The sequence below is a fragment of the Astyanax mexicanus genome, chromosome 6, assembly GCF_023375975.1.
Source record: "Astyanax mexicanus isolate ESR-SI-001 chromosome 6, AstMex3_surface, whole genome shotgun sequence".
In the NCBI taxonomy this organism is placed as follows: domain Eukaryota; kingdom Metazoa; phylum Chordata; class Actinopteri; order Characiformes; family Acestrorhamphidae; genus Astyanax; species Astyanax mexicanus.
The window spans coordinates 8578836-8602913 of NC_064413.1; the positions used below are offsets into that span (position 1 = coordinate 8578836).

The following is a 24078-nucleotide window of genomic DNA, read 5'->3' on the forward strand; positions in this document are numbered from 1 at the left end:
GCAAAGTCTTTTGTTTTAAGACTCCGCCCCCTGACCTGTTTTTGTGTATGATTGTTGCAGATTCTGCTCCTAACTTCAGGGACTTGTTGACGGTGGTTTATCTGTCCCATCGAGCCGATCTGTCCACCCGGCTGGACATTTGCCGCAAGGTAAAAGTGACCAATAAGAAGGATTTACATCACCTTTTTCTCAAATTTGAAAGAATGTGTAATTCCTAATGATGAACTTCTCCGTGCAGCTGTTCTACCTGATCTACAGCAATGAGGACTGCGTGAGGCAGCTGGCACGGCAGCCAGGCTGGCAGGACATTCTCACCAAACTCTACGTCAAAGAGTCGTACGAGTCCCGTGCCGTCAGCGAGCCCGGCACCAACCACCAGACGTCTGTAGAACCCCTCCCGTCCAGACCCATCCTGCGGCGAGACGACAGCGTGGTGGAGGAACCCAGGAACAACATGTTCATCCCTTACAACTCCCACCACGAGGAAGACGAGGAAGAGGAGGAGGAGGTGGAACCTACTCCAGACGTCTCTGAGGTGCAGTCTAAAAAGGGGTCCTCCAAAGCTTCCTTAGTAAACAGTGGTACCTTTTACTATGTTTCTGAGGGACACTAAAAACAGTTGTACTTTTGTTAGCTTTCAGCTTTAGTAGGTTTACATTTAGCTTTAGCTCTCCAGGTTTAGTTTTAGATTTAGCTCAACAGGTTTAGCTTTAGCTTTTTATGTTTATCTTTAGCTTTACAGCTTTAGTTGTCCATTTTTAGCTTTAGTAGGTTTACATTTAGCTTTAGCTCTCCAGGTTTAGTTTTAGATTTAGCTCAACAGGTTTAGCTTTAGCTTTTTATGTTTATCTTTATCTTTACAGCTTTAGTTTTCCATGTTTAACTTTAGTAGGTTTACATTTAGCTTTAGCTTTCCAAGTTTAGATTTAGATTTAGCTCAACAGGTTTAGTTTTAGATTAAGCTCCACAGGTTTAGTTTTAAATTTATCTGTCCATGTTTATCTTTAGCTTTCCAGCTTTAGCTTTAGTTTTCCATAATTAGCTTTAGCTACCCAGCTTTAGATTTAGCCTATGCCCATCAGGTTTAGCTTTAGCTCTAGCTCACCAGATTTTATCTTCCTCTTTAGCCCACAAGGTTTAGCTTTAGTCTTACCTTAAGGTTGCTCAGACTTGAAGAGAGTCCTGAGCTATATTAGCATTGTAATTGGCCAGGGGTATGTGTACACCTTATTCACTTTTAGACCCGTTCATTCCACAATGAGAGTAGAGCGATGTTAGTAAAATACTGCAGAGATTTATTAGATGTTGGGAAGATTTATATTCTTAAAACATGATTTATACATATTCTTGAGGAGGTTATCTTTATACAAAATTACAGATACAGGTAAATTACAGAGTATAAGGGAGTTAGCGCTGCTAACTGAGCTGGGAATCGCTGTTAACCAGGGCTGGCTTACGCTGCTAACTGGGGCTGGCTAGCGCAGCTAACCGAGGCTGGTTAGCGCTCCTAACCATGGCAGGCTAGCGCTGCTAACCAGGACTAGCTAGCGCTGCTAACCGTGGCTGGCTATCGCTGCTAACCAGAACTGGCTAGCGCTGATAACTGTGGCTGGCTACGTTTCTAACCGGAGCTGAATCACACTGCTAACTGGGGCTGGCTAGCACTGCTAACCGAGGCTGAGTAGCACTGCTTACTGCAGCTGGCTTTTCTGCTGACCATGGCTTGCGCTTAGCCTTGAAAAAAATACTGAAAATCTAGGCATGCAGTAAAAAATAGAAGCACTTTACTTCCCCAAACAAACTGTTTTTTTTTTTGTTGTTGAGTTTTGTTTACTTATAGTTTGAAAAATATGGTAGATATGGACCATTGTGTCAGTGAAACATTTGATTGTAACAATGACTGTTTCTGTCACCCAGGCCTACTCTGAGGGCTTCTCTGACCTGTCCCAGTCTCCGCCCCCTGGTGGTCAGCTGAAGAACTTCAGTGACTCCCTCAACTTCAAGTCATTCGACTCGATGGATCGGGGCAGCCGCTCGTCCTCCCTGTCCAACACCGTGGACATCCCGTCCTCCTCTCGGCTGCTGGAGGAAGAAGAGGGTCTGTATCAGCCGCTCTCTCCCTTCGGCACCTCGCCCTTCGAGCTGGACCTGAGCGGCCAAAAGGGTCCTCAGACGTCCCTGAACTGCCAGCCAGAAACTCCGTCACCACTGGAGCACAGCAAGGCTTTCCCCGGCCTCAGACCCAGAAAGAGCTCCAGCCTGTCCAACGTTCTCGACGAAACCAGCTACAACACAGAGCCTCCAACTTCAGACACCATCTCCAACAACTCCAATCCACAGGTACCTTAAATACACCACCTCTAACACCTCCAACCCTCAGCTACCTTAAAAACATCACCTCCAACCCACAGGTACCCTAAATACACCACCTCAAACACCTCCAACCCTCAGGTACCTCACATACACCAAATCCAACACCTCTGACTCACAAGTACCTCACTCACAAGATTACATTGACCAGCCAGAAGGATTTTTTGGATTGGATTGAATTGATATATTGTTGGCAGATGAGACCAAAATAGAACTTTTTGGATTAAATGAAAAGCGTTATGTTTGGAGAAAGGAAAACACTACATTCCATCAAAAGACCCTTATTCCATCTGTGAAACATGGTAGTGGTAGTATCATGGTTTGGGCCTGTTTTGCTGCATCTGGGCCAGGACAGCTTGTCTGTATTGGTTGACCAATTAATTCTATCAGATTATATAAATTGTATCAGAGTACCAAAGAGTACTTGAAGAAGAATAAAGTTGATGTTTTGGAATAGCCAGTCAAAAGTCAGAGTCCTGGCCTTAATCCAATCAAAAAATTCAAATACATACCGCTATTATATAAGAATATAAGAATTCCTCTCTCTCTCTCTCTCTCTCTCTCTCTCTCTCTCTCTCTCTCTCTCTTTCTCCAGCAGGCTCCAGAGGAGGAGTTGTGTAACCTGTTGACGAACATTGTGTTCAGAGTGTTGTGGAGTGGTGCTGATGGCTGTGAGGATGCAGTGTGGAGAGAGAGAGGCCAGGTTTTCTCAGTTCTAACCAAACTCGGCTCCTCCTGCCAGCTTGTGCGACCACCTGATGATATCAAGCGCAGGTCAGACACTTAACGCAACAGTGGCTCATATAACAGTAACCAAGGAATTTCAACCCCTGCACTGCTGTAGTGTATAACATTCTGTCAGAATGGCCATGTGGGTCATATGAGAACATTATAGACCATTATAGAGCACCCCTATGCTTCCTGTAGTGTATTACAGTCTGTCAGAATGAGAATATGGATAATATAAACATTATAGAGCATTATAGAGCACCCATATGCTTCCTGTAATGTATTACAGGAAGCATATGGGTGCTTCCTGTAATGTATTACAGTCTGTCACAATGAACATGTAGATCATTTGAACATTATAGAGCAGCTCCTACTTTCATCTAGTGTATTACAGTCTGTCAGAATGAGAATATGGATAAAATAACCATTATGGAGCCTTATAGAGAGCCTTCTATCCTTATGTAGTGTTTTACAATCTGTCAGAATGAGAATATGGATCACATGACCATGATAGAACATTATAGAGCGCCCCCTACAAATACTGTAGTCTTATAAAAATGAAACGAAGCACTCTAGCCTTCAGAAGGTGATCTTAAACATCTGTTTTATGTGAAACATCTGGCCTTGAGTGTTGCCAAATATCTTAAAGAGCTCATAAGCTCCTGATTCTGTTTTTGGCTTTTCTTTGGAGTGTTTGTGTATTCTAGGAAAAGTGATAAGCTGAGGAATAAAGAAAGGGCATGATGAATCTTCTGTATGTCCTGTTGTGTGTGTGTGTGTGTGTGTGTAGCATTTTGGAGATGATGTTGGAGTCGTCTCTGTCCGATCTACGGGATTCTCAGGGATCAACTCTGTCCCATATACCATCTTTGCTCCGCCTCCTCAGACTGTTGCAGGACTTCCTATTCGCTGAGGGAACAGACAATCAAACCCTCTGGAGTGAAAAGGTACACAGTAACTATAGTGACACACTTTACACTTCTCTCAGAGTGGTATATGTTTATACTTCTCATCAAACCACAATCAGATTCACTCTATCTGGATCTCTATCTGGATCTGGATTTATCTGAATAGGGTTTTTTTTTTGAAGGATGAGAAGTTGGAATGAAAACAAGCTGAAATTATATAGAAGTAACGAGGCTACTTCTATTCAGCTAAAAAGCCCTCAAGACTAAGCTTTTAATAAAGTGTATTTAAATGTTAATTAAAGAATTAGTGATGTTAATCTCTTTAAAACCTAATTGTATGAATCACAATAATATTCTGTGATATAATCATGATTAAAATAATATATATATATATATATATTTTTATATATATACTTTTTTAGGAGGAGATAATTTCTTACTGTATTGTAATATCTCAGGGTGCTTTTGATGCTTTTTAAATGAGAATATTTTAATTTGCTGAGTTACTGAGTTTAACAGAAAGCTGTAATGGAGGAAATTATTTTTCCTAACAACCTGGAAAGAAGAACCATCTAACTGTCATCAGCTGTTTGCGAGTAATCCAGCTCAGAAAAAAGCTTGAATTCACTGCAACAATTAAATAACAGAAATGTTTCGGCAGTGTAGTATCCAAACATAAGCAGATCTGTTATTTACTTCATTTTAAATTTAAATGCTATAATTTTATACTTTAGTTAGAAATAAATAAACTGGTAGTAGATTTATATCTTTGTGGTAATTATTTATATTTTCCTGTACAAATTTAGTAAGTAATGTTTAAGGCAATCATGATGCTTTAAGTCTCTCCCACATAGTAAAGAAGATGATTCGCTAATTCAGCAATGGTTTTGCATCAGAATTGGGTATCATCTGATACGTACAGTTTATCAGTAAGAAAAGACTTTTTTTTTATAAACAGTTTTCTACAGTTTTCTCTCTCACACACACAAAAGGGTGTGTACTGTGTACTGTGGGTGTACGGTAGTGCTGTAAAGAGGAATTGTACTGTAACTTCCTCTTATTGTACAGTACACATTTCCGCTGTCCTTCAGCTGTTGATGAATAGTGTGTGTTTGTGGTTTGTGTGGCTGTGCACTGTGGGGTGTGTGTGTGTGTGTGTGTGTGTGTGTGCGTGTGTGTGTGTATGTGTTTGTGTGTTGCAGATATTTGAGGGTGTTGTGAATCTCCTGGATCGGCTGCAGGCGTGGCACACCACCTCTACCACAGCTGGAGGAGCTGAACTAAAGGAAATGGCTCAGATCGGCCTGAGAATAATCACCAGATACATCCAGCAACAGAACTCACAGGTAACATGCTGTACCTAACTAATGCACTAACCACAAAATTCCACACTAATCCCAAACTAATTCCATTGTGACAAATTAACAAACAAATCCCAAACTAATTCCATACTGTCAAATTCCACACTAATCCCAAGCTAACACAGTAACCACAAAATTCCACACAAATCCCAAACTAATCCCATACTGACAAATTCCGCACTAATTCCAAACTAACACACTAACCACAAAATTCCACACTAATCCCAAAGTAACACACTAACCAAAAAACTCCACACCATAATCGCAAACTAATTCCCTAATGACAAAATTCCACACTAATCACAAACTAACACACTAACCACAAAATTCCACACTAATCACAAACTAACACACTAACCACAAAATTCCACACTAATCACAAACTAATTCCCTAATGACAAAATTCCACACTAATCCCAGACTAACACACTAATCCAAAACTAATGCACAAGTCTTATAATAACACACTAATCCCAGAATAATACACTAAGATTTTGTTAACACGCTAATCACAAATTAACACACTAATCCCATATTAACACAATAATCCGAAACTAGTGCACAGATTAAATACTAACACACTTATCCCAGAATAATACACTCAAATTTTGCTAACACACTAATCTCAAATTAACACACTTATCCCATATTAACACAATAATCCAAAACTAATGCACAGATTTTATACTAACACACTAATCCCAGAATAATACACTAGTATTTTGCTAACACACTAATCTCAAATTAACATAGTAATCCCATATTAAAACAATAATCCAAAACTAATGCACAGATAATGCATTAATCTTTATACCAGCACTCTAATCCCAGAATAATGCAATAATCCAAAACTAATACATTAATCTTATATTAACACACTAATTCCAGAATAATACATTAATATTTTGCTAACACACTAATCACAAATTAACACACTTATCCCATATTAACACAATAATCAAAAAACTAATGCATTAATCTTATACCAACACACTAATTCCAGAATAGTACACTAATATTTTGCCAACACATTAATCTCAAATTAACACGATAATTCCATATTAACACACTAATCCAAAACTAATGCACGGATCTTATACTAACACACTAATCCCAGAATAATAAACTAATATTTTGCTAACACACTAATCTCAAATTAACACACTAATTCAAAACTAATGCATTAATCTTATACTAACACACTAATTCCAGAATAATGCACTAATATTTTGCTAACACATTAATCTCATATTAATACACTAATCCCATATTAACACAATAATCCAAAACTAATGCACGGATCTCATACTAACACACTAATTCCAGAATAATACACTAATATTTTGCTAACACACTAATCTCAAATTAACACGCTAATCTCAAATCAACCTACAATTAAAAAACCCACAGATCCCATATTAACACACCCAACCCACACTATTGCACCTGTACTTTCACTTCTTGTTATCTACATCAGTATTTTAACTCCTGTGCTGAAACATAGAACATGTCTCGGCTGATAGGCTACAGTAGGTGTTAACTGGGGGCGGTATTTTTACATTTGTAAGGAACATGAAAATTCCTAAACCTAAAAGCAAAGTGTTAAACAAATTCAAACACACACACACACACACACACACACACACTATTTATGATGTGTCTTTAATAGTACTGTCACTCTCTTGGCGTAGTGCCAGCGAGCTATCCGGCTGTGTGTATATTTGTGGAGTGTGAGTATTCAGCATGGGATTGAGGTCAGAGGTCATCTGCTGCTGTTGTGTTTCCATTAAAGGAAAAACAGTCTGCTTTATTCCAGCTGTGCAGAGATAAGAACATCTGCTTCTGTTTGGGATTCAGAGCTGCTCTTATATCAGTACAGAGAGAACACTTGGCTTCTGTCCAACTTCAGACAGAGCATAACCTTTACACTGCACACTAACGTTTAACCTCTAAACAGTGATAAACGTTTCATTCACTGTTGAACAGTACTTCCTCACATATATCAGTGATTAGTAGTGAACAGCCGTTCATATTATTAACTATTAATCTATTTTTTAAATGGAAATAGTTATCTGTATTATTTTAACAGTGTTCAAACATAGAGTGTTTGTCCAATGCATCATTACTTTATAACACTTATGCACTTATCCCAATCTAACACACTAACCACAAAATAACACATTAATGCCAAACTAACACATTAATCCCTAACTAACACACTAACCACAAAATACTACACTAATCCTACACTAACTCACTAACCACAGAACACCACACTAATCCCAAGCAAACACACTAACCACAAAATTCCACACTAATCCCAAACAAACATACTAACCACAAAATTCCACACTAATCCCAAATTAATTGTTTAATTAACTCTGAACAGTGTCTCGTTAACTCTGAATAGTGACTCGTTAACTCTGAACAGTGACTCCTTAATTCTAAACAGTGACTTGTTAACTCTGAATAGCGTATTTGTTAACCCTGAACAGTGATTCTTTCATTCGGAATAATTATTCTTTCATTCTGAACAGTGACTCGTTAACTCTGAGTAGTGACTCGTTAACTCTGAACAGTGTCTTTTTAACTCTGAACAGTGACTCGTTAACTCTGATCAGTGGCTTGTTAACTCTGAACAGTGATTCTTTCATTCAGAATAATTATTCTTTAATTCTGAACAGTGGCTCGTTAACTCTGAATAGTGACTCGTTAACTCTGAACAGTGTCTTTTTAACTCTGAACAGTGACTCGTTAACTCTGATCAGTGGCTTGTTAACTCTGAACAGTGACTTGTTAACTCTGATCAGTGGCTTGTTAACTCTGACCAGTGACTCGTTAACTCTGATCAGTGGTTTGTTAACTCTGAACAATGATTCTTTCATTCAGAATAATTATTCTTTAATTCTGAACAGTGACTTGTTAACTCTGAACAGTGTCTCGTTAACTCTGAACAGTAATTCTTTAACTCTAAACTGTGATTATATAACTCTGAACAGTAATTCTTTACTTTGAACAGTGACTCGTTAACTCTGAACAGTAAATCCTTAACTCTAAACAGTGATTCTTTAACTTTAAACTGTCATTTTATAACAGTGATTCCTTACTTTGAACAGTGACTTATTAACTCTGAACAGTGTCTTTTTAACTCAGAACAGTGTTTTGTTAACTCTGAACAGTGACTCGTTAACTCTAAACAGTGACTTGTTGACTCTGAACAGTGACTCGTTAACTCTGAAAAGTGATTCTTTACTTTTAACAGTGAATCTTTAACTCTGTATATTGATTCGTTCATTCTAAAGAATGATTCTTTAACTCTGAACAGTGACTCGTTAACTCTGAACAGTGACTCGTTAACTCTGAACAGTGATTCGTTAACTCTAAACAGTGACTCGTTAACTCTGAAAAGTGATTCTTTACTTTTAACAGTGAATCTTTAACTCTGTATAGTGATTCGTTCATTCTAAAGAATGATTCTTTAACTCTGAACAGTGACTCGTTAACTCTGAACTGTGTGTGTCTGCAGGTGTGTGTGATGGCGTGTGTAAAGCTGCACACTCTGCTCCAGACGGTGTTGTGTCTGTCGTGGGAGGAGGTGTGTTTTCTGCTGGGGCGGCTGGGGGAGGCTCTGTGGCCTGCGGGGGGCGCTGGTGAGAGGGTGAACTCGGGCAGGGAGGCCCTCCTGGAGCCGCTGGTGCCGGTGGTTCGGACGCTGCTCGACCAACACGCCGACCCGACCAAACTCCAGCAGCTGCTGCCCAGCCTGCCCCGCACCAATGGCAGCCCCACCTTCGCTCAGGACCTGCACAGGTACTGCAGCACCGCAGAGTGGCAGCTGTTCTACCACAACCACGTGAGTACACACACACACACATACAAACACACACACACACACACACACCTAAAGAGAGATGTGTGGTGTTTTGATACGTGAGCTGCATCTGTTGTGATTAGGATTTATTTTTATGAAATTGCTTTACATCATTCATTGGTTTAATATACATGATATTTGTTTGTAATTCATGTGATTCACAACTATAATCTGTTATCTGTAACTTTCAAACAGTGATAAACATATAAATGTGAATTCATAACTTTCTTAAGGGATACAAAACATTTGAACAGTGATTCTTAATTCTTGAATAGTGATTTGTAACGTTTCAATAGTGATTATGAACTTTTGAAATACAGATTTGTAACTTTGAGAAGCTATTCTTAACTTTTGAATAGTAATTCTAAACTTTTAGAAAAATTATTCTTGATGGTGTTTTAATGTTTCAGTGCTGAGATTGCTGTGGTGGACGGTGTTTTGATGGTTTGAGAGCTGTGATTGCTATGGTGGATGGTGTTTTGATGGTTTGAGAACTGTGATTGCTGTGGTGGACAATATTTTGATAGTTTGAGAGCTGTGCTTGCTGTGGTGGATGGTGTTTTGATGGTTTGAGAGCTGTGATTGCTGTGGTGGAAGGTGTTGTGATGGTTTGAGAGCTGTGATTGCTGTGGTGGACAATATTTTGATAGTTTGAGAGCTGTGATTGCTGTGGTGGACGGTGTTTTGATGGTTTGAGAGCTGTGATTGCTGTGGTGGAAGGTGTTTTGATGGTTTGAGAGCTGTGATTGCTGTGGTGGAAGGTGTTGTGATGGTTTGAGAGCTGTGATTGCTGTGGTGGACAGTGTTTTGAGGGTGTGAGAGCTGTGATTGCTGTGGTGGAGGGTGTTGTGATGGTTTGAGAGCTGTGATTGCTGTGGTGGACGGTGTTTTGAGGGTGTGAGAGCTGTGATTGCTGTGGTGGACAGTGTTTTGATGGTTTGAGAGCTGTGATTGCTGTGGTGGACGGTGTTTTGATGGTTTGAGAGCTGTGATTGCTATGGTGGACAGTGTTTTGAGGGTTTGAGAGCTGTGATTGCTGTGGTGGACGGTGTTTTGATGGTTTGAGAGCTGTGATTGCTGTGGTGGAAGGTGTTGTGATGGTTTGAGAGCTGTGATTGCTGTGGTGGACAGTGTTTTGAGGGTGTGAGAGCTGTGATTGCTGTGGTGGAGGGTGTTGTGATGGTTTGAGAGCTGTGATTGCTGTGGTGGACGGTGTTTTGAGGGTGTGAGAGCTGTGATTGCTGTGGTGGACAGTGTTTTGATGGTTTGAGAGCTGTGATTGCTGTGGTGGACGGTGTTTTGATGGTTTGAGAGCTGTGATTGCTATGGTGGACAGTGTTTTGAGGGTTTGAGAGCTGTGATTGCTATGGTGGAAGGTGTTGTGATGGTTTGAGAGCTGTGATTGCTGTGGTGGACGGTGTTTTGAGGGTGTGAGAGCTGTGATTGCTGTGGTGGAGGGTGTTGTGATGGTTTGAGAGCTGTGATTGCTGTGGTGGACGGTGTTTTGAGGGTGTGAGAGCTGTGATTGCTGTGGTGGATGGTGTTTTGATGTTTGAGAGCTGTGATTGTTGTGGTGGACGATGTTTTGAGGGTGTGAGAGCTGTGATTGCTGTGGTGGACGATGTTTTGATGGTTTGAGAGCTGTGATTGCTGTGGTGGACGATGTTTTGAGGGTTTGAGAGCTGTGATTGCTGTGGTGGACGGTGTTTTGATGGTTTGAGAGCTGTGATTGCTATGGTGGACAGTGTTTTGAGGGTTTGAGAGCTGTGATTGCTGCGGTGGACAGTGTTTTGATGGTTTGAGAGCTGTGATTGCTGTGGTGGAAGGTGTTGTGATGGTTTGAGAGCTGTGATTGCTGTGGTGGACGGTGTTTTGAGGGTGTGAGAGCTGTGATTGCTGTGGTGGACAGTGTTTTGATGGTTTGAGAGCTGTGATTGCTGTGGTGGAGGGTGTTGTGATGGTTTGAGAGCTGTGATTGCTGTGGTGGACGGTGTTTTGATAGTTTGAGAGTTGTAATTGCTGTGGTGGACGATGTTGTGCTGGTTTGAGAGCTGTGATTGCTGTGGTGGACGGTGTTGTGAGGGTTTGAGAGCTGTGATTGCTATGGTGGACAGTGTTTTGAGGGTTTGAGAGCTGTGATTGCTGTGGTGGACGGTGTTGTGAGGGTTTGAGAGCTGTGATTGCTATGGTGGACAGTGTTTTGAGGGTTTGAGAGCTGTGATTGCTGTGGTGGACAGTGTTTTGAGGGTTTGAGAGCTGTGATTGCTGTGGTGGACAGTGTTTTGATGGTTTGAGAGCTGTGATTGCTGTGGTGGACAGTGTTTTAAGGGTTTGAGAGCTGTGATTGCTGTGGTGGACAGTGTTTTGATGGTTTGAGAGCTGTGATTGCTGTGGTGGACAGTGTTTTAAGGGTTTGAAAACTGTGATTGCTGTGGTGGACAGTGTTTTAAGGGTTTGAAAACTGTGATTGCTGTGGTGGACAGTGTTTTGAGGGTTTGCGAGCTGTGATTGCCATGGTGGACAGTGTTGTGAGGGTTTGAGAGCTGTGATTGCTGTGTTGGACGATGTTGTGATGGTTTGAGAGCTGTGATTGCTGTGGTGGACAGTGTTTTGAGGGTTTGAGAGCTGTGACTGCTGTGGTAGATGGTGTTTTGACGGTGCTGTGATTTTGCTGTAGTAAGAGCTCACTGTTCAGATTGAAAGCTGGGTTTGGGCTTGGTCAGAAAGAGTTAGAATAAGTGGTGATTTATTTTGTGCTTCTCTGCGGTGCGGAGTTTAAATTAAACAGGCTGTCTGGCTGGGCTCTGAGCAGAGGATTTATAGAGGAGAGTGTGACGCTTTACACTCATAAATCTGATCTGTTTGGACTGTTTGTATAAACAAATCACTTACTGTATTAGCATACCATGCCCAAGCTCCTGAGAGCATGCATGCATTGTTTATGTGCATGTGTTTTAACCCTTAGATTCAGCATGTCTAGTCCCTATATTCGGAATCTCCAGAGTTTTAGGCCATTTCAGTCATGTGATTGTATTTTTCCCTGCTATATTTGGGACCTATTTTCTAGCTTAATGGTCAATGTTGAAAGATGGCTAAATTTAGCATTTTACTTTAGAATAAAAACACCAGTACCTTAACACCATCTATAAAATAGGTGTTCATAGAAATCTTGTGTTTGTATATATTGTAAATGATCTTAATGACATTAAGACATGTCAAAAAGCATAAGAGTACAGCAGTTCAGCACTGACCACAACTTAACCAGCTTAGCTAAGCCAGGCTGTTCTGTTAAGCTCTACTAATCAATATGTGCTGCCTATCGGCTCTATACATTCACACACCCACAGTTTCGAATGTTTTCATGAGTTTTTCATGATAATTTTGTTTTTCACTTTTGTTTTATACAATCGAAGTTTACTGACAAGGTAACAGAAATATACCAAACTATGTAACATAGCTATCACATTAGGGCCCATTTCACCAGCGTTTTATTAAAATGGCTTGTTGTGTGGGTATTTCTTTGCTTAGCTATCCATGTTTAAAACAGTTATAATAATATTATTACTGTATATTTGGTGTGTGCAGGTGGGACCCACTATGCAGCAGTATGAGCTGGATACGTTTGGAAAAAGCCACGACTTGATGTCCAACTTCTGGAACTCATGTTTTGATGCGCTGATGAGCACCGGCCAGAAGAGGGACAAAGACAGAGCGGACTGCAGGGCCAAGTTTCAGGTTCATAATCTCACCTGATCTGCAACACCAGCATAAATAAATGCATTTTCCCAATATAACCTATTATAACCAATATTCATATTTGAAAAACAGAACAGAAGGATGATTAGCAAATTTCGTACACGCATATTTTATTCATAATAGAACATAAAACACACATTAGAGAATTAGAGAATCTATTCAGATTTATATATGTTGTGTCAGATCATATTTACAGAAATCTTTAATTAGACCAAACAGCACATGTTGGATGTTGGTGTCCTGCCAAATCAGTGAGTTGACAAGCTTTTAAATGGAGACATTTCCTCAGGAGATGTGAATCACGTTTCGCTGTCTGGCGATCCAATGGAGGTGTCTGGGTTTAATGATTCTGCTGCCCAGTGTAAAGTTAGGTGGAAGTGGGATTATGGTAAAGGCTTGTTTTTTTTATGAGTAAGCTCAGCCTCTTAGCTCCATTGAAAGACACCAAGAGATTTTGGACAATTTCATGCTTCCAACTTTGTGAGAACAGTTTGGGGACAACTGCAAACCAGTGCACAAAGCAAGGTCCATAAAGACATGGATGATGGATTTGTTGTGGAAGAACTTTACTGGCCTGCACAGTTCTGGCCTCAACCCAATAGAACACCTTTGGGATGAATCAGAGTGGAGACTGAGAGCCAGACCTTCTTGTCCAGCATCCGTGTCTGACCTCACAAATAAATGTCTGGAAGATTCCAGAAAAATTCCCATAAACACACTCCTAAACCTTATTGAAAGCTTTGAGTTAAAGCTGTTATAGCTGAAAAGAATGCAATAGAATTCCTAATAGACACCATAATTAAATAAATGTAATGATAATTCTCTGTGTGTGCGCGTGTGTGTGTTCAGGAGCTGATCGTAGACCCGTTCCTGAAGCGGGTGCGCAGTGAGAACAGTCGGTACGGGAGTGTGCAAAAGCTGAGTAACGGCCAGCAGGGGGTGGTGTGGAAACACTGGAAGTCTCAGCGCCGGATGCTGACCAGTCATAGAGGAGCCTGGGCCAACAGGTAGCTAACAAACACATAAAAACAATAATAAGTAAAATTATTATATAGTTTAAATTATATTAAATTATTATTATTATAGTGTTTTCTCTAAGCACACACAAAAAAACACTACCTGCATTAACATATAATCAAAAATCCATTCATCAGATTGATTTATTTTTATATCAGAGCAAGGTCTATAAATATGATTAATCAATCAATCAACCTCAAAATACATTAAGGTTGAACCTCATTTACATGCTGATACATCAACAAGTTAAAAACGAAACAGTGACACAGAAAATCAATCAATAAATCAAATCAATGAATCAATAAAATCTAAAATTCAAGTTAATCGAATACCATAATACTAGATCTAGGAAAATAATTATAATTAAGCTTATTAAGATTGACTAAAATAATTAAAAAGGAAATCCAGATAAATAGACCTGGAGTATTCCGGGATTCCCCAGTGCATGTGTATACTCTCAACTGGAGTATTCTGGGATTCCCCAGTGTATGTATACTCCTAACTTCTCTTAGCATATATGCAAAATAATCTCGGAATTCAGATATCTGAATGTGTATTGTATTTTGTACCAAATTTTCCAGAGCTTTGATTTTCCAGATAGAATCTGCACAACACAGACAGCGCAGATACCCTACACATAGTAGCCATTTGTAAAAGAAACAATCCTAAAAGCTACAAAAAAATATGATATTGGAAAATGAAAAAGGAGACAAAAGTTTAGTTGGTTAGAATGATCTTTTTTTAATATTACTGAAAATATTAACTCCAAACATTTGTAGAACTACCCTGGACCCAGCCTTACTGTGTGTGTTTATGCTGTAGGGAACAGCCGGAGGTGAAGTGGAAGCTGTCGAACGCAGAGACGTACTCCAAAATGCGACTGAAGCTTGTGCCAAACTACAATTTCAGCCCCCACAGCGAGGCCAGTGCCCTGCGGGATAACATGGGTGTGTGAGAGGATAAAACACTCATTTACAGAGTGACAAATTGCAGCTTCTGTTAAAGAACAACAACAGTGAACATACTTCAAAATGTAGTAAGCGTTCGGGTAGCTGCTTGAGTTGTTTTGACAGTGTATGACTTAAAAGCTTGTGAACCCCTATTTTCTATATTTTTGCCTAAATATGACCTAAAACATCAGAAGTCCTAAAAGTAGATAAATATAAGTCAATTAAACAAGTTAGACATAAAATATTATACTTGGTAATTTATTTATTGAGGCAAATGATCCAATATTACATATTGTAAGTGTGAAATATATGTGAACCTCTATGTTTAGCAGTTATTTTTTAATGTGAAATTAGAATCAGGTGTTTTCTATCAATAGGATGACAATCAGGTGTGAGGGATCTATTAAAGTCTGCTCTTCACAACACATGTTTGTGGAAGTTTATCATGGCATGAACAAAGGAGGTTTCTGATCACCTCAGAAAAAGATCAGGCTGGAAAAGGTTACAAAACCATCTCTAAAGATTTTGGACTCCACCAATCCACAGTCACAGATTGTCTACAAATGGAGGAAATTAAAGACCATTGTGGTCGACCAAAAGATCAGTTCAAGATCACTTCAAGAGCAAAACGTGTAATAATTGGCGAGGTCAAAAAGGAGCCTGGAGGCCACTCACACATTACATTACAAGGTGTGCATGGCATGGCAGGCTGATCAACAGTTACCATAAATGTTTAGTTGCATTTAATGCTGCAAAGTGGATCACTGATAATGAAGCAAAAGTGTCCACATACTTTTGCCACTCACAAAAATGTAATATTTAATTTTTGAACATTTTCCTCAATAAATAAATGACCAAGTATAATGTTTTATATACATTTGTTTAACTGGGTTCTCTTTATCTACTTTTAATGATTTCGGTCTTATATTTAGCAGAAATATAGAAAATTGTAAGTGTTTCACAATTTTTCAAGCCCCACTGTACAGTAAAATAGTACTCTGTTATGGGCAGTAAGAGTATTTTGTGCTCTGTAGTCTAGTGAAGTTTAAAGCTAAGATTTTGTGTCCCTGCAGTTTTGCAGACACAAGGTTTTTGCACGACAAGTAAATAGATGTAAAAATGAGTATGTGTTGGGTCCAGACATTAACTTACCTGCTCTCTGTTTTGTAGGAGCTGAGAGCCCCCGGAGCTCAGAGCCTCTCCCGTTGGCTGTTGCTAAGGAAGCTAAAGTCAGTGACATGCAGGATGACCACCTAGAGGAGGAGGACATCATGTACATTGACAGCCAGTACGCATTTCCACCCAAAAACACTAAACCATTCTGTGGGGCTATGTTTAATTTTTAACTGTTTAATTATTCTGAATACTGGGAATAATTGGTGAAACTTTTTTAATAAATGTATGATTAAAATAGAACTCATGGGATAAATTCATGATTAAAATAGCACTGCTGAGGTAAATGTATGCTTAGAATAGCACTGCTAAAGTAAATTCATGCTTAGAATAGCACTGCTAAAGTAAATTCATGATTAGAATAGTACTGCTGAGGTAAAATTATGTTTATAATAGCACTGCTGAGGTAAACTCATGATTAGAATAGCACTGCTGAATTATATTCATGATTAGAGTAGCACTGCTAAGATTACATTATGATTAGGATACTTCTGCTGAGGTAAAAAAAAATCTGATTGAAATAGCACTGCATTATTCAGTTAAATGTATCATTTTGTTCAGTTTTGGCACAAAATTGTAATTTTTGTGTGTTTCTTAATAAAATGTAGCTACTGTTTAATTATTACTATTTAATTTCAATTTCAATTAATTTTAATTTAGTTTTTTTTTGCTGCTTAAATTGTGTAAGAAAAGTGAAGAGAGGACTGATTGTGGTGTGTGTGTGTGTGTGCAGGGGGGAGGAGGCGGAGGAGGAGAGTCAGAAGGAGAAGCTGGTTCTGTCGGAGGACTGTGAGCTCATCACTATAGTGGCGGTGGTGTCGGGTCGGCTGGAGGTCACAACTCACCACATCTACTTCTACGACGGCAGCAGCGAGAAGGAGGAGACTGAGGAGGGTCCGAACCTTTACAGTTATACAGATAGTGATTATATAGCTAATGGAGTAATTTAATAATACTTACACTACCGGTCAAAAGTTTCAGAACACCTCTATTTTTTATTAGTCCAGTAGCAGTGCTGTATGACCCAGACCTCTAATTCTTCTCTCTACTGCTAAAACTGAGTCCAATGTTAAGCTGATCTAAAGGCGCTGTTGCCATGTGGGTCAGCCAGGTCTCTTCCTGTACTAGTTTTCTCCAGTTTCCAAGAGTTCTCTGTGTTTGTGTATCTTTTTCTAGTTATTATGGTAAAAGTGTAAATGTGCTAGATAACAGATAACACAATCTGTTCAGAAACGTCTTTACTACACCCAAAACTTTATACGCTCTCAGTTTTCTGCATGGATTTGCAAATCTTAGTTTATATCCATTGCTACAGACCAGCTGTAAGCTATTAACCATCTTTTTACAATATACATTTTTATATGTTTTTTTTTTACAATCTACACTTGTTTCAGTTGCATAAAGTTTAGGTACAAAATAAACCAAAAAAAGGGGGTGTTGGGGGCATAACTAGTTAGTGATGTGGGGAGTCCTAATGAGTGGGTTGGGTAATTGCCCTTCCATACTAAGAAGAAGTTAGAATGATAAAATTAGAAATAAATTAAAAAGTTGAGAATGATAAGCCAAATTTTATTTTAATATTATCAAAAAGATATATCTTTATTTAAATATATTTCTTTACTGGCTTTGTGTATTCTGTTGTTGAAGCCGAGTCGTGTTGGGATGTGTGTGCAGGTATAGGTTTTGATTTTAAGCGCCCGCTGTCCCAGCTGAGAGAGGTCCACCTGAGACGCTACAACCTGCGGCGCTCCGCCCTCGAGCTCTTCTTCATCGACCAGGCGCACTACTTCATCAACTTCAGGAAGAAGGTCAGCTTAACCAGAATAACCACATATATTTCTGTTCTGTTTTTTTTTATCATTATTTTTAAAAGGCAACATTTATATAAATAATAACATTATATTCATTTTCATGCTGTGTCAAAGTTCCAAATGTACTGTTCTAGACATTTCTGTGTTTGTTCTTCCACCTAAATACAGACGAATCTGATGTACAGTACCAGTCAAAAGTTTGGACAAACCTCCTTATTCAAAGTTTTTATTTCAATTCTTTTCTACATTCTAAAATACTGAAGTCATTCAGACTATAAAAGAACATGAGGCATTTTGTAGTAACTTAAAAGTGTTAAACAAACCAAAATACTCTGTGAAGCATTTAGACGCTCTTATCTGGGGAGCTGCGGTTTCTGAGGCTGATAACTCTGATGAACTGAGTTCCCGACCTGTACAACAGAGGGAACTCTTGCTCTTCCTTTCCTGGGGCGGTCCTGATGAGAGCCAGTTTTATCATTACATTTTTTATTGTTTTTGCAGCTGCCCTTAGTTTTTAGTTGAGTTGGTTTCGAATCAAATTGAGCTCTTCACTGTATACCAATTCTACCTCTTCACAACTTTATAACTGATGCTCTCAAACACATTGAAAGGCAAGAAATGTATGTAATTAACTCTTGACAAGTTAAGCACAGCTGTTAACTGAAAGCCTATCTAGCTGACTCTAAATCCAGCCAAGATGTATAAAGCTGTCATCTAAACAAGAGGAAACAATTCTGGTTTAACACTTTTTTGTTTACTACATAATTACATATGCTTTTCCTCATAGTTTAAATAACTTTAGTATTAATCACTGCAGAAACTTTTGAAAATAATGAAAACTGAGGTGTGTCAAAACGTTTGACTGGTGGTGTGTATACTGTGTATTATAAGTAGACAATAAAAAAATAGATAATATATGTTGAAAACGAAGGTTTCATTACAAATTGATTCGTTTGTAAAGTTAATATTACATTGATTTTTAATACACAATAACTGAGAGGATTTTATTACCCTGTGGTAGGGCTGGCCAGGGAGCTAAATTCAGGTCAGGCCAACGGATACTTTTGGCAGTATAGTGTAACTATATAACTAAAGGAAAATATAAAAAATGTTAGCTGTCAAACCATAGAAATACTTTTTTATTGATATTTAGTATTATTCCAACTTATAACTTAAATAACTTAATCAGTATAACCAGAAAACATATTACATGAAAAGTAACGATTCTGCACTTTGAAATTCATAAAGTGCAATGAAATAATACTGTATATCTACGAATTTTTCAGATATCTACTATATTCAGTTACTTAGGGTATTTATAACTGGTCCACTTTTTTCAAGGGCATTTTTACACTTGTAGTTGGTTTCTCTGGTCCAATCAGAGGAGACAGCGTATTTGCGTGGTTTGTTGAGGCGAATGTATGTGTAATAAATGTGTAATAAGAAAGCTCTCTTTTATTCACAGAATACAGAAGTAGATAAAATTTCACAGCTACTTTTTTAAAATGCTGAAACTGGAGAAGAAATTAGCCTGTAGTTTTTCACATTGTCTGTTTGGTATATTAACCGTGGTTCCTAAAGTAAATCTATAGTAAATCTGAGATGTTAAGTCAGGTGGTGTTGTCATGTGAATTGACCTGTATCTGTCCTGACTGACACAGGTGCGGAACAAGGTCTATTCCAGGATTCTGGGACTGCGGCCGCCGAACCTGTTTTATTTTGGTTCCCGTTCCCCTCAGGAGCTCCTTAAAGCTTCCAACCTCACTCAGGTGTGTGTGTGTGTTTTTGCTACTTTTACTCAAGAGCTTTTACAAGAATAAATAAAGCAAATTATCTTTAAAAATTACACTTGTAACAATGTACATATAACAATCTTACATAATCAGCTTTGAAAGTTATTTGGCATGTCAGTGTACTGGTGCTTAGCATGCAGTGATCAGTTTGTAAACTGTAGGTAACAGGTGTTTATTGTATAAAAAGAAACAATTCCGCTGATGATTTTTGTGTGTGTGTGTGTGTGTCCCGCAGAAATGGGTGTGCAGAGAGATTTCAAACTTTGAGTATCTGATGCAGCTCAACACCATCGCCGGCCGCACCTACAACGACCTGTCCCAGTACCCTGTGGTACGACCCACATTCTTCATCCTGAATGGATTAAGCACGTCTGATATATAATATATATAATAGAATATTGTAATTAGTTTGTTACAGGGTGTCGCAGTAATTAGAGGTGTGTGTGTCGTGGAGCTCTGTTTAAATGTAACCTTCCAAAGAAGAGAAGCTGCGTCTGTGGTTGAAGTGCTAAACAAAAAAAAACATCCATTTAGACACCCATACATCTGCCCTTACCATTCTGTATTTCTGTTAAAGGTGTCAAAAGTATACACAATTATTACTCTGTTGGTAGAAGTATAGATACTAGGGTTTAAAATACTTCTGTGTTGAAACTGAAACACCTGTCATTTTCATGTGGGAGGTTTCATGGCTAAATTAGACCAGCCTGGTGTCTAATCTTCATTAATTGCACATTATTGCACCAGTAAGAGCAGAGTGTGAAGGTTCAATTAGCAGGGTAAGAGCACAGTTCTGCTCAAAATATTGCAATGCACTCAACATTATGGGTGACATACCAGAGTTCAAAAGAGGACAGATTGTTGGTGCACGTCTTGCCGGTGCATCTGTGACCAAGACAGCAAGTCTTTGTGATGTATCAAGAGCCACGGTATCCAGGGTAATGTCAGCATACCTCCAAGAAGGACCAACCACATCCAACAGGATTAACTGTGGACGCTGTAAGAGGAAGCTGTCTGATTGTATCCAAAATCTAATCTAATATAAAACCACGGCTGCCCAAATCATGACAGAATTCAATGTGCACCTCAACTCTCCTGTTTCCACCAGAACTGTCCGTCACCACAATAAATTATTGTGGTCTAAAACCAGCTGTTTCAGTTTCATTGTCCAATCCCTGTAGGTTGGCTAAATAGTTAGAATGTTAGAATGTTGGGATAGCATAGCAGCTTTCTGTTTTATGATCACCTCATGTGTCCACAGCAGTAGCTACTACAGACTGCATTCATTCTGAATATGATATGACCAGAAACCTTTCAACGAAATTCCAACGCACGTGCGAAAGAAACAAACCCTTGAAAGTGGGTATGGACGAGTAAGGTAGATAATTAGGGCTCTATCTTACACCCTGCACAAGGCATGTTGGAATGCTTATTGCTATCTTACACCCCATCAAGTCTATATTCACACCTTGCGCCTGCTTTGTTTAAATATCTACAGTGAATATATCTACGCACATCGGCGTGGTGATCTGGAAATAAGGTGTGTTTAGGTAAATTAGCTACGGTGACACACTGATTGTTTTATTTCATGTTATGTTTAAAATACACCTGCTCTGTGTGTGTGTGTGTGTGTGTTCAGTTCCCCTGGGTGCTGTGTGATTACACCTCCTCTGTACTGGACCTGGAAGACCCAGCTGTGTTCAGAGATTTGTCCAAACCCATTGGAGTGGTAAACCCTCGTCATGCCCAGAACGTCAGAGAGAAGTGAGTTACTGCTCCTTTATTTCACAACAAACCATAATACACATAATACACACACAGTAACTGTACACACTGAACATATGACATACAACGGTCAAAAGTTTTAGAACACCACAATTGTTTCCTTTTATTTCTGCCATTTAAGCTTTTCAGGTCCAGTCAGTAACCAGAAATGGTGCAAAATCCAGTGTACAAAAAGAAATTGTTAAAAAAAATTGTATATTGTATAAAAAAAATAATACTGTAAAAAAAAATCTAGGTTGTAAAAAAAAAGGGGGAAAAACATCATGTATTTGGATTATGATATTTGGTAAGCAGCCATGGAAATAAACTTCTTTTAAAAATGACATTTTTTAAAGCCTTTGTCTGTAGTAAAGCAGTGCTAAAACAGACAGTGTAAAAACAGACTGTGTTACTTTACTCTCTACTGCAGTATTTACAGACTGACACACAAAACATTCACACTTTCATCATAATAAATAAAAAAAGACACAGAAATACAGAGAACTCTGTAACTATCCATCCTTCCATCCATTATCAATACCCACTTCATCCGTCAGGGTTGCGGGGAGGGCTGGAGCCTATCCCAGCCAGCATTGGGTGGAAGGCAGTATATACCCTAGATAGGCTGCCAATCCATCACAGGGCAGACAGACACACAAAAACATTCACTCACACACGCACCTAGGGGCAATTCCACTCTGTAACTATTAAAAGTATAAGCCTTTTCTTTAGAGGAATTACAGCTGAAGCCAGAAAGCTCTAAATACTGTTTTATACACCTTCAAAAAACTCCTTGAAACTGGAGAAAACTGGTTCAAGAAGAGTCATGTCTGGCTGACCCACATGGCAACAGCTTTAGCCTTTAGCTCAGCCTTACACTGGACTAAGTCTCAGTTTTAGCAGTGAAGAGAAGAATTAGATGTCTAATAGAGGTGAAGTGCAGAAATAAAGTCATGGTTAAGGTGAGAAAATATAAAAGCAGCTTGTCTGGATCATACAGCACTGCTAATGGACAACTAAACAATAAGGGTGTTCTGAAACTTTTGACTGGTAGTGTATGACCATATTGCCGATTACAGATGTGATCTGTTTAATCATGCAGGATAGTTGTTTCAATCCGTGTGTCTGTGTGTCTGTGTGTGTGCGTTGTCTTTTTTTTTTTTTTTAGGTATGAAAGCTTTGAAGACCCCACAGGCACAGTTGATAAGTTCCACTACGGCACACACTACTCTAACGCAGCGGGGGTCATGCACTACATGATCCGCATGGAGCCCTTCACCACCCTGCACATACAGCTGCAGAGCGGCAAGTACGGTCACACACACACACACACACACAACATGGAGCTTGTTTGTCTTTAGCTTTGATGTTTTAATGCCTCTGATCAGTACACTAGTGCACTGTGATGGCCACTAGGTGTCAGGGCTACACCATTGTTGACCCTGCAGTGACCCCAAATATCAGTTAAAGCAGATAGATTTGATTGCATGATGTGCTTTTAGTAGATGGGGATAGAGGGCAGCTTCACCATGGTTCAGTTAGATTAGCCTGTTCTGTCTGAGAGTCTCTAAACTCCTGTATAATAGAAACTCCTTTATAAATTAGCATGAATTAGTTAAATTAGATAAATAAGTATTATCCTAATCTCTATTTGCTGCATCTGTAGTATGCGGTTAATTACCACACACTAATGTTGTAGTCAAGACCACTAAAGCCGAGTCCAGGTCAAGAGTTCAAGTTTCAGACTAAAAATAAAACAATATAAAAAAAAAAACGTATTATTTATTTTAAAATAATTTCCGTTTATTATACACAGTGTATATTACTAAAAGTGTATATTATGTGTATATTATAAAAAACTGTGAAGGAATAGATGTGCAGTTAGGTAGTAAAAAGAGTATTTTTGGTAGGGTCACCTACAGACTACTGCTAGTAGCCTGATAACAAAACAGTTTTATTTATGTATTGCTTAGTGGCAAATGTGTAGACCACAACTAAAGAAGAAAATCAAAGGATTAACAAATGATTAAAATCAAAGGATTAACCCCACTGAAGTCTTTTTTTCTCAAACTCATTGGCATTGGCTCATTTTTTGTGAAAAACATATATCAAAACACATTTTCGATAAACACACACTGTATACCCCCCCCCCCCTACACATTTATATTACATACAGTATGTTTGGCCAAGGGCTAATAAACATTGCTTCATTTGTAAATTTGAAACTAAACAAATGTTCTACTCATATCTTGAGTTTAATTCATTTTCTTTTACATTTTATTAAAAAACGAATAAAAAAAGAGTAGCACTTTTTGAAAGAAATGTAACATAAGAAAGGTAAAGGGCAAATATTAACCATGTAAGCTGTTTCTATTGCTTGCAATTTAGGTGAAGCAAGCATTTTTTTTAAAGCATTTTAATGTAAAATTGCTTAATTTTGCTGAATTAAATACAAGAAACAAAGTAAACGAGTAACAAAAATATGAACACCACACAAGGGTTAAATAACTTTCCATTGTATAAATTATGTTATGTTTCAAATAATAATGCTGTAAGAATTAGAATTAATGGGATG

General features: G+C 38.7%; 1 protein-coding gene across 4 annotated transcripts in view; it reads left to right on the plus strand.

Annotated features, from left to right (window-relative positions):
* nbeal2 (neurobeachin-like 2) overlaps nt 1-24078 on the plus strand; it is a 115367-nt gene that overhangs the window by 73794 nt on the left and 17495 nt on the right. For 3 of the 4 annotated variants that reach the window (XM_049480199.1, XM_049480202.1, XM_049480201.1), the window contains 17 exons: nt 61-149; nt 239-535; nt 1918-2340; nt 2966-3144; nt 3890-4046; nt 5210-5353; nt 8895-9221; nt 12825-12974; nt 13845-14002; nt 14835-14959; nt 16133-16250; nt 16869-17029; nt 17810-17943; nt 19608-19715; nt 19975-20070; nt 21379-21503; nt 22672-22812. In XM_049480199.1, coding sequence (XP_049336156.1) covers nt 61-149; nt 239-535; nt 1918-2340; nt 2966-3144; nt 3890-4046; nt 5210-5353; nt 8895-9221; nt 12825-12974; nt 13845-14002; nt 14835-14959; nt 16133-16250; nt 16869-17029; nt 17810-17943; nt 19608-19715; nt 19975-20070; nt 21379-21503; nt 22672-22812 — 2932 coding nt within the window. The remainder of the gene's footprint in view (nt 1-60; nt 150-238; nt 536-1917; nt 2341-2965; nt 3145-3889; nt 4047-5209; nt 5354-8894; nt 9222-12824; nt 12975-13844; nt 14003-14834; nt 14960-16132; nt 16251-16868; nt 17030-17809; nt 17944-19607; nt 19716-19974; nt 20071-21378; nt 21504-22671; nt 22813-24078) is intronic. The other variant, XM_049480200.1, reaches the window with a different exon arrangement.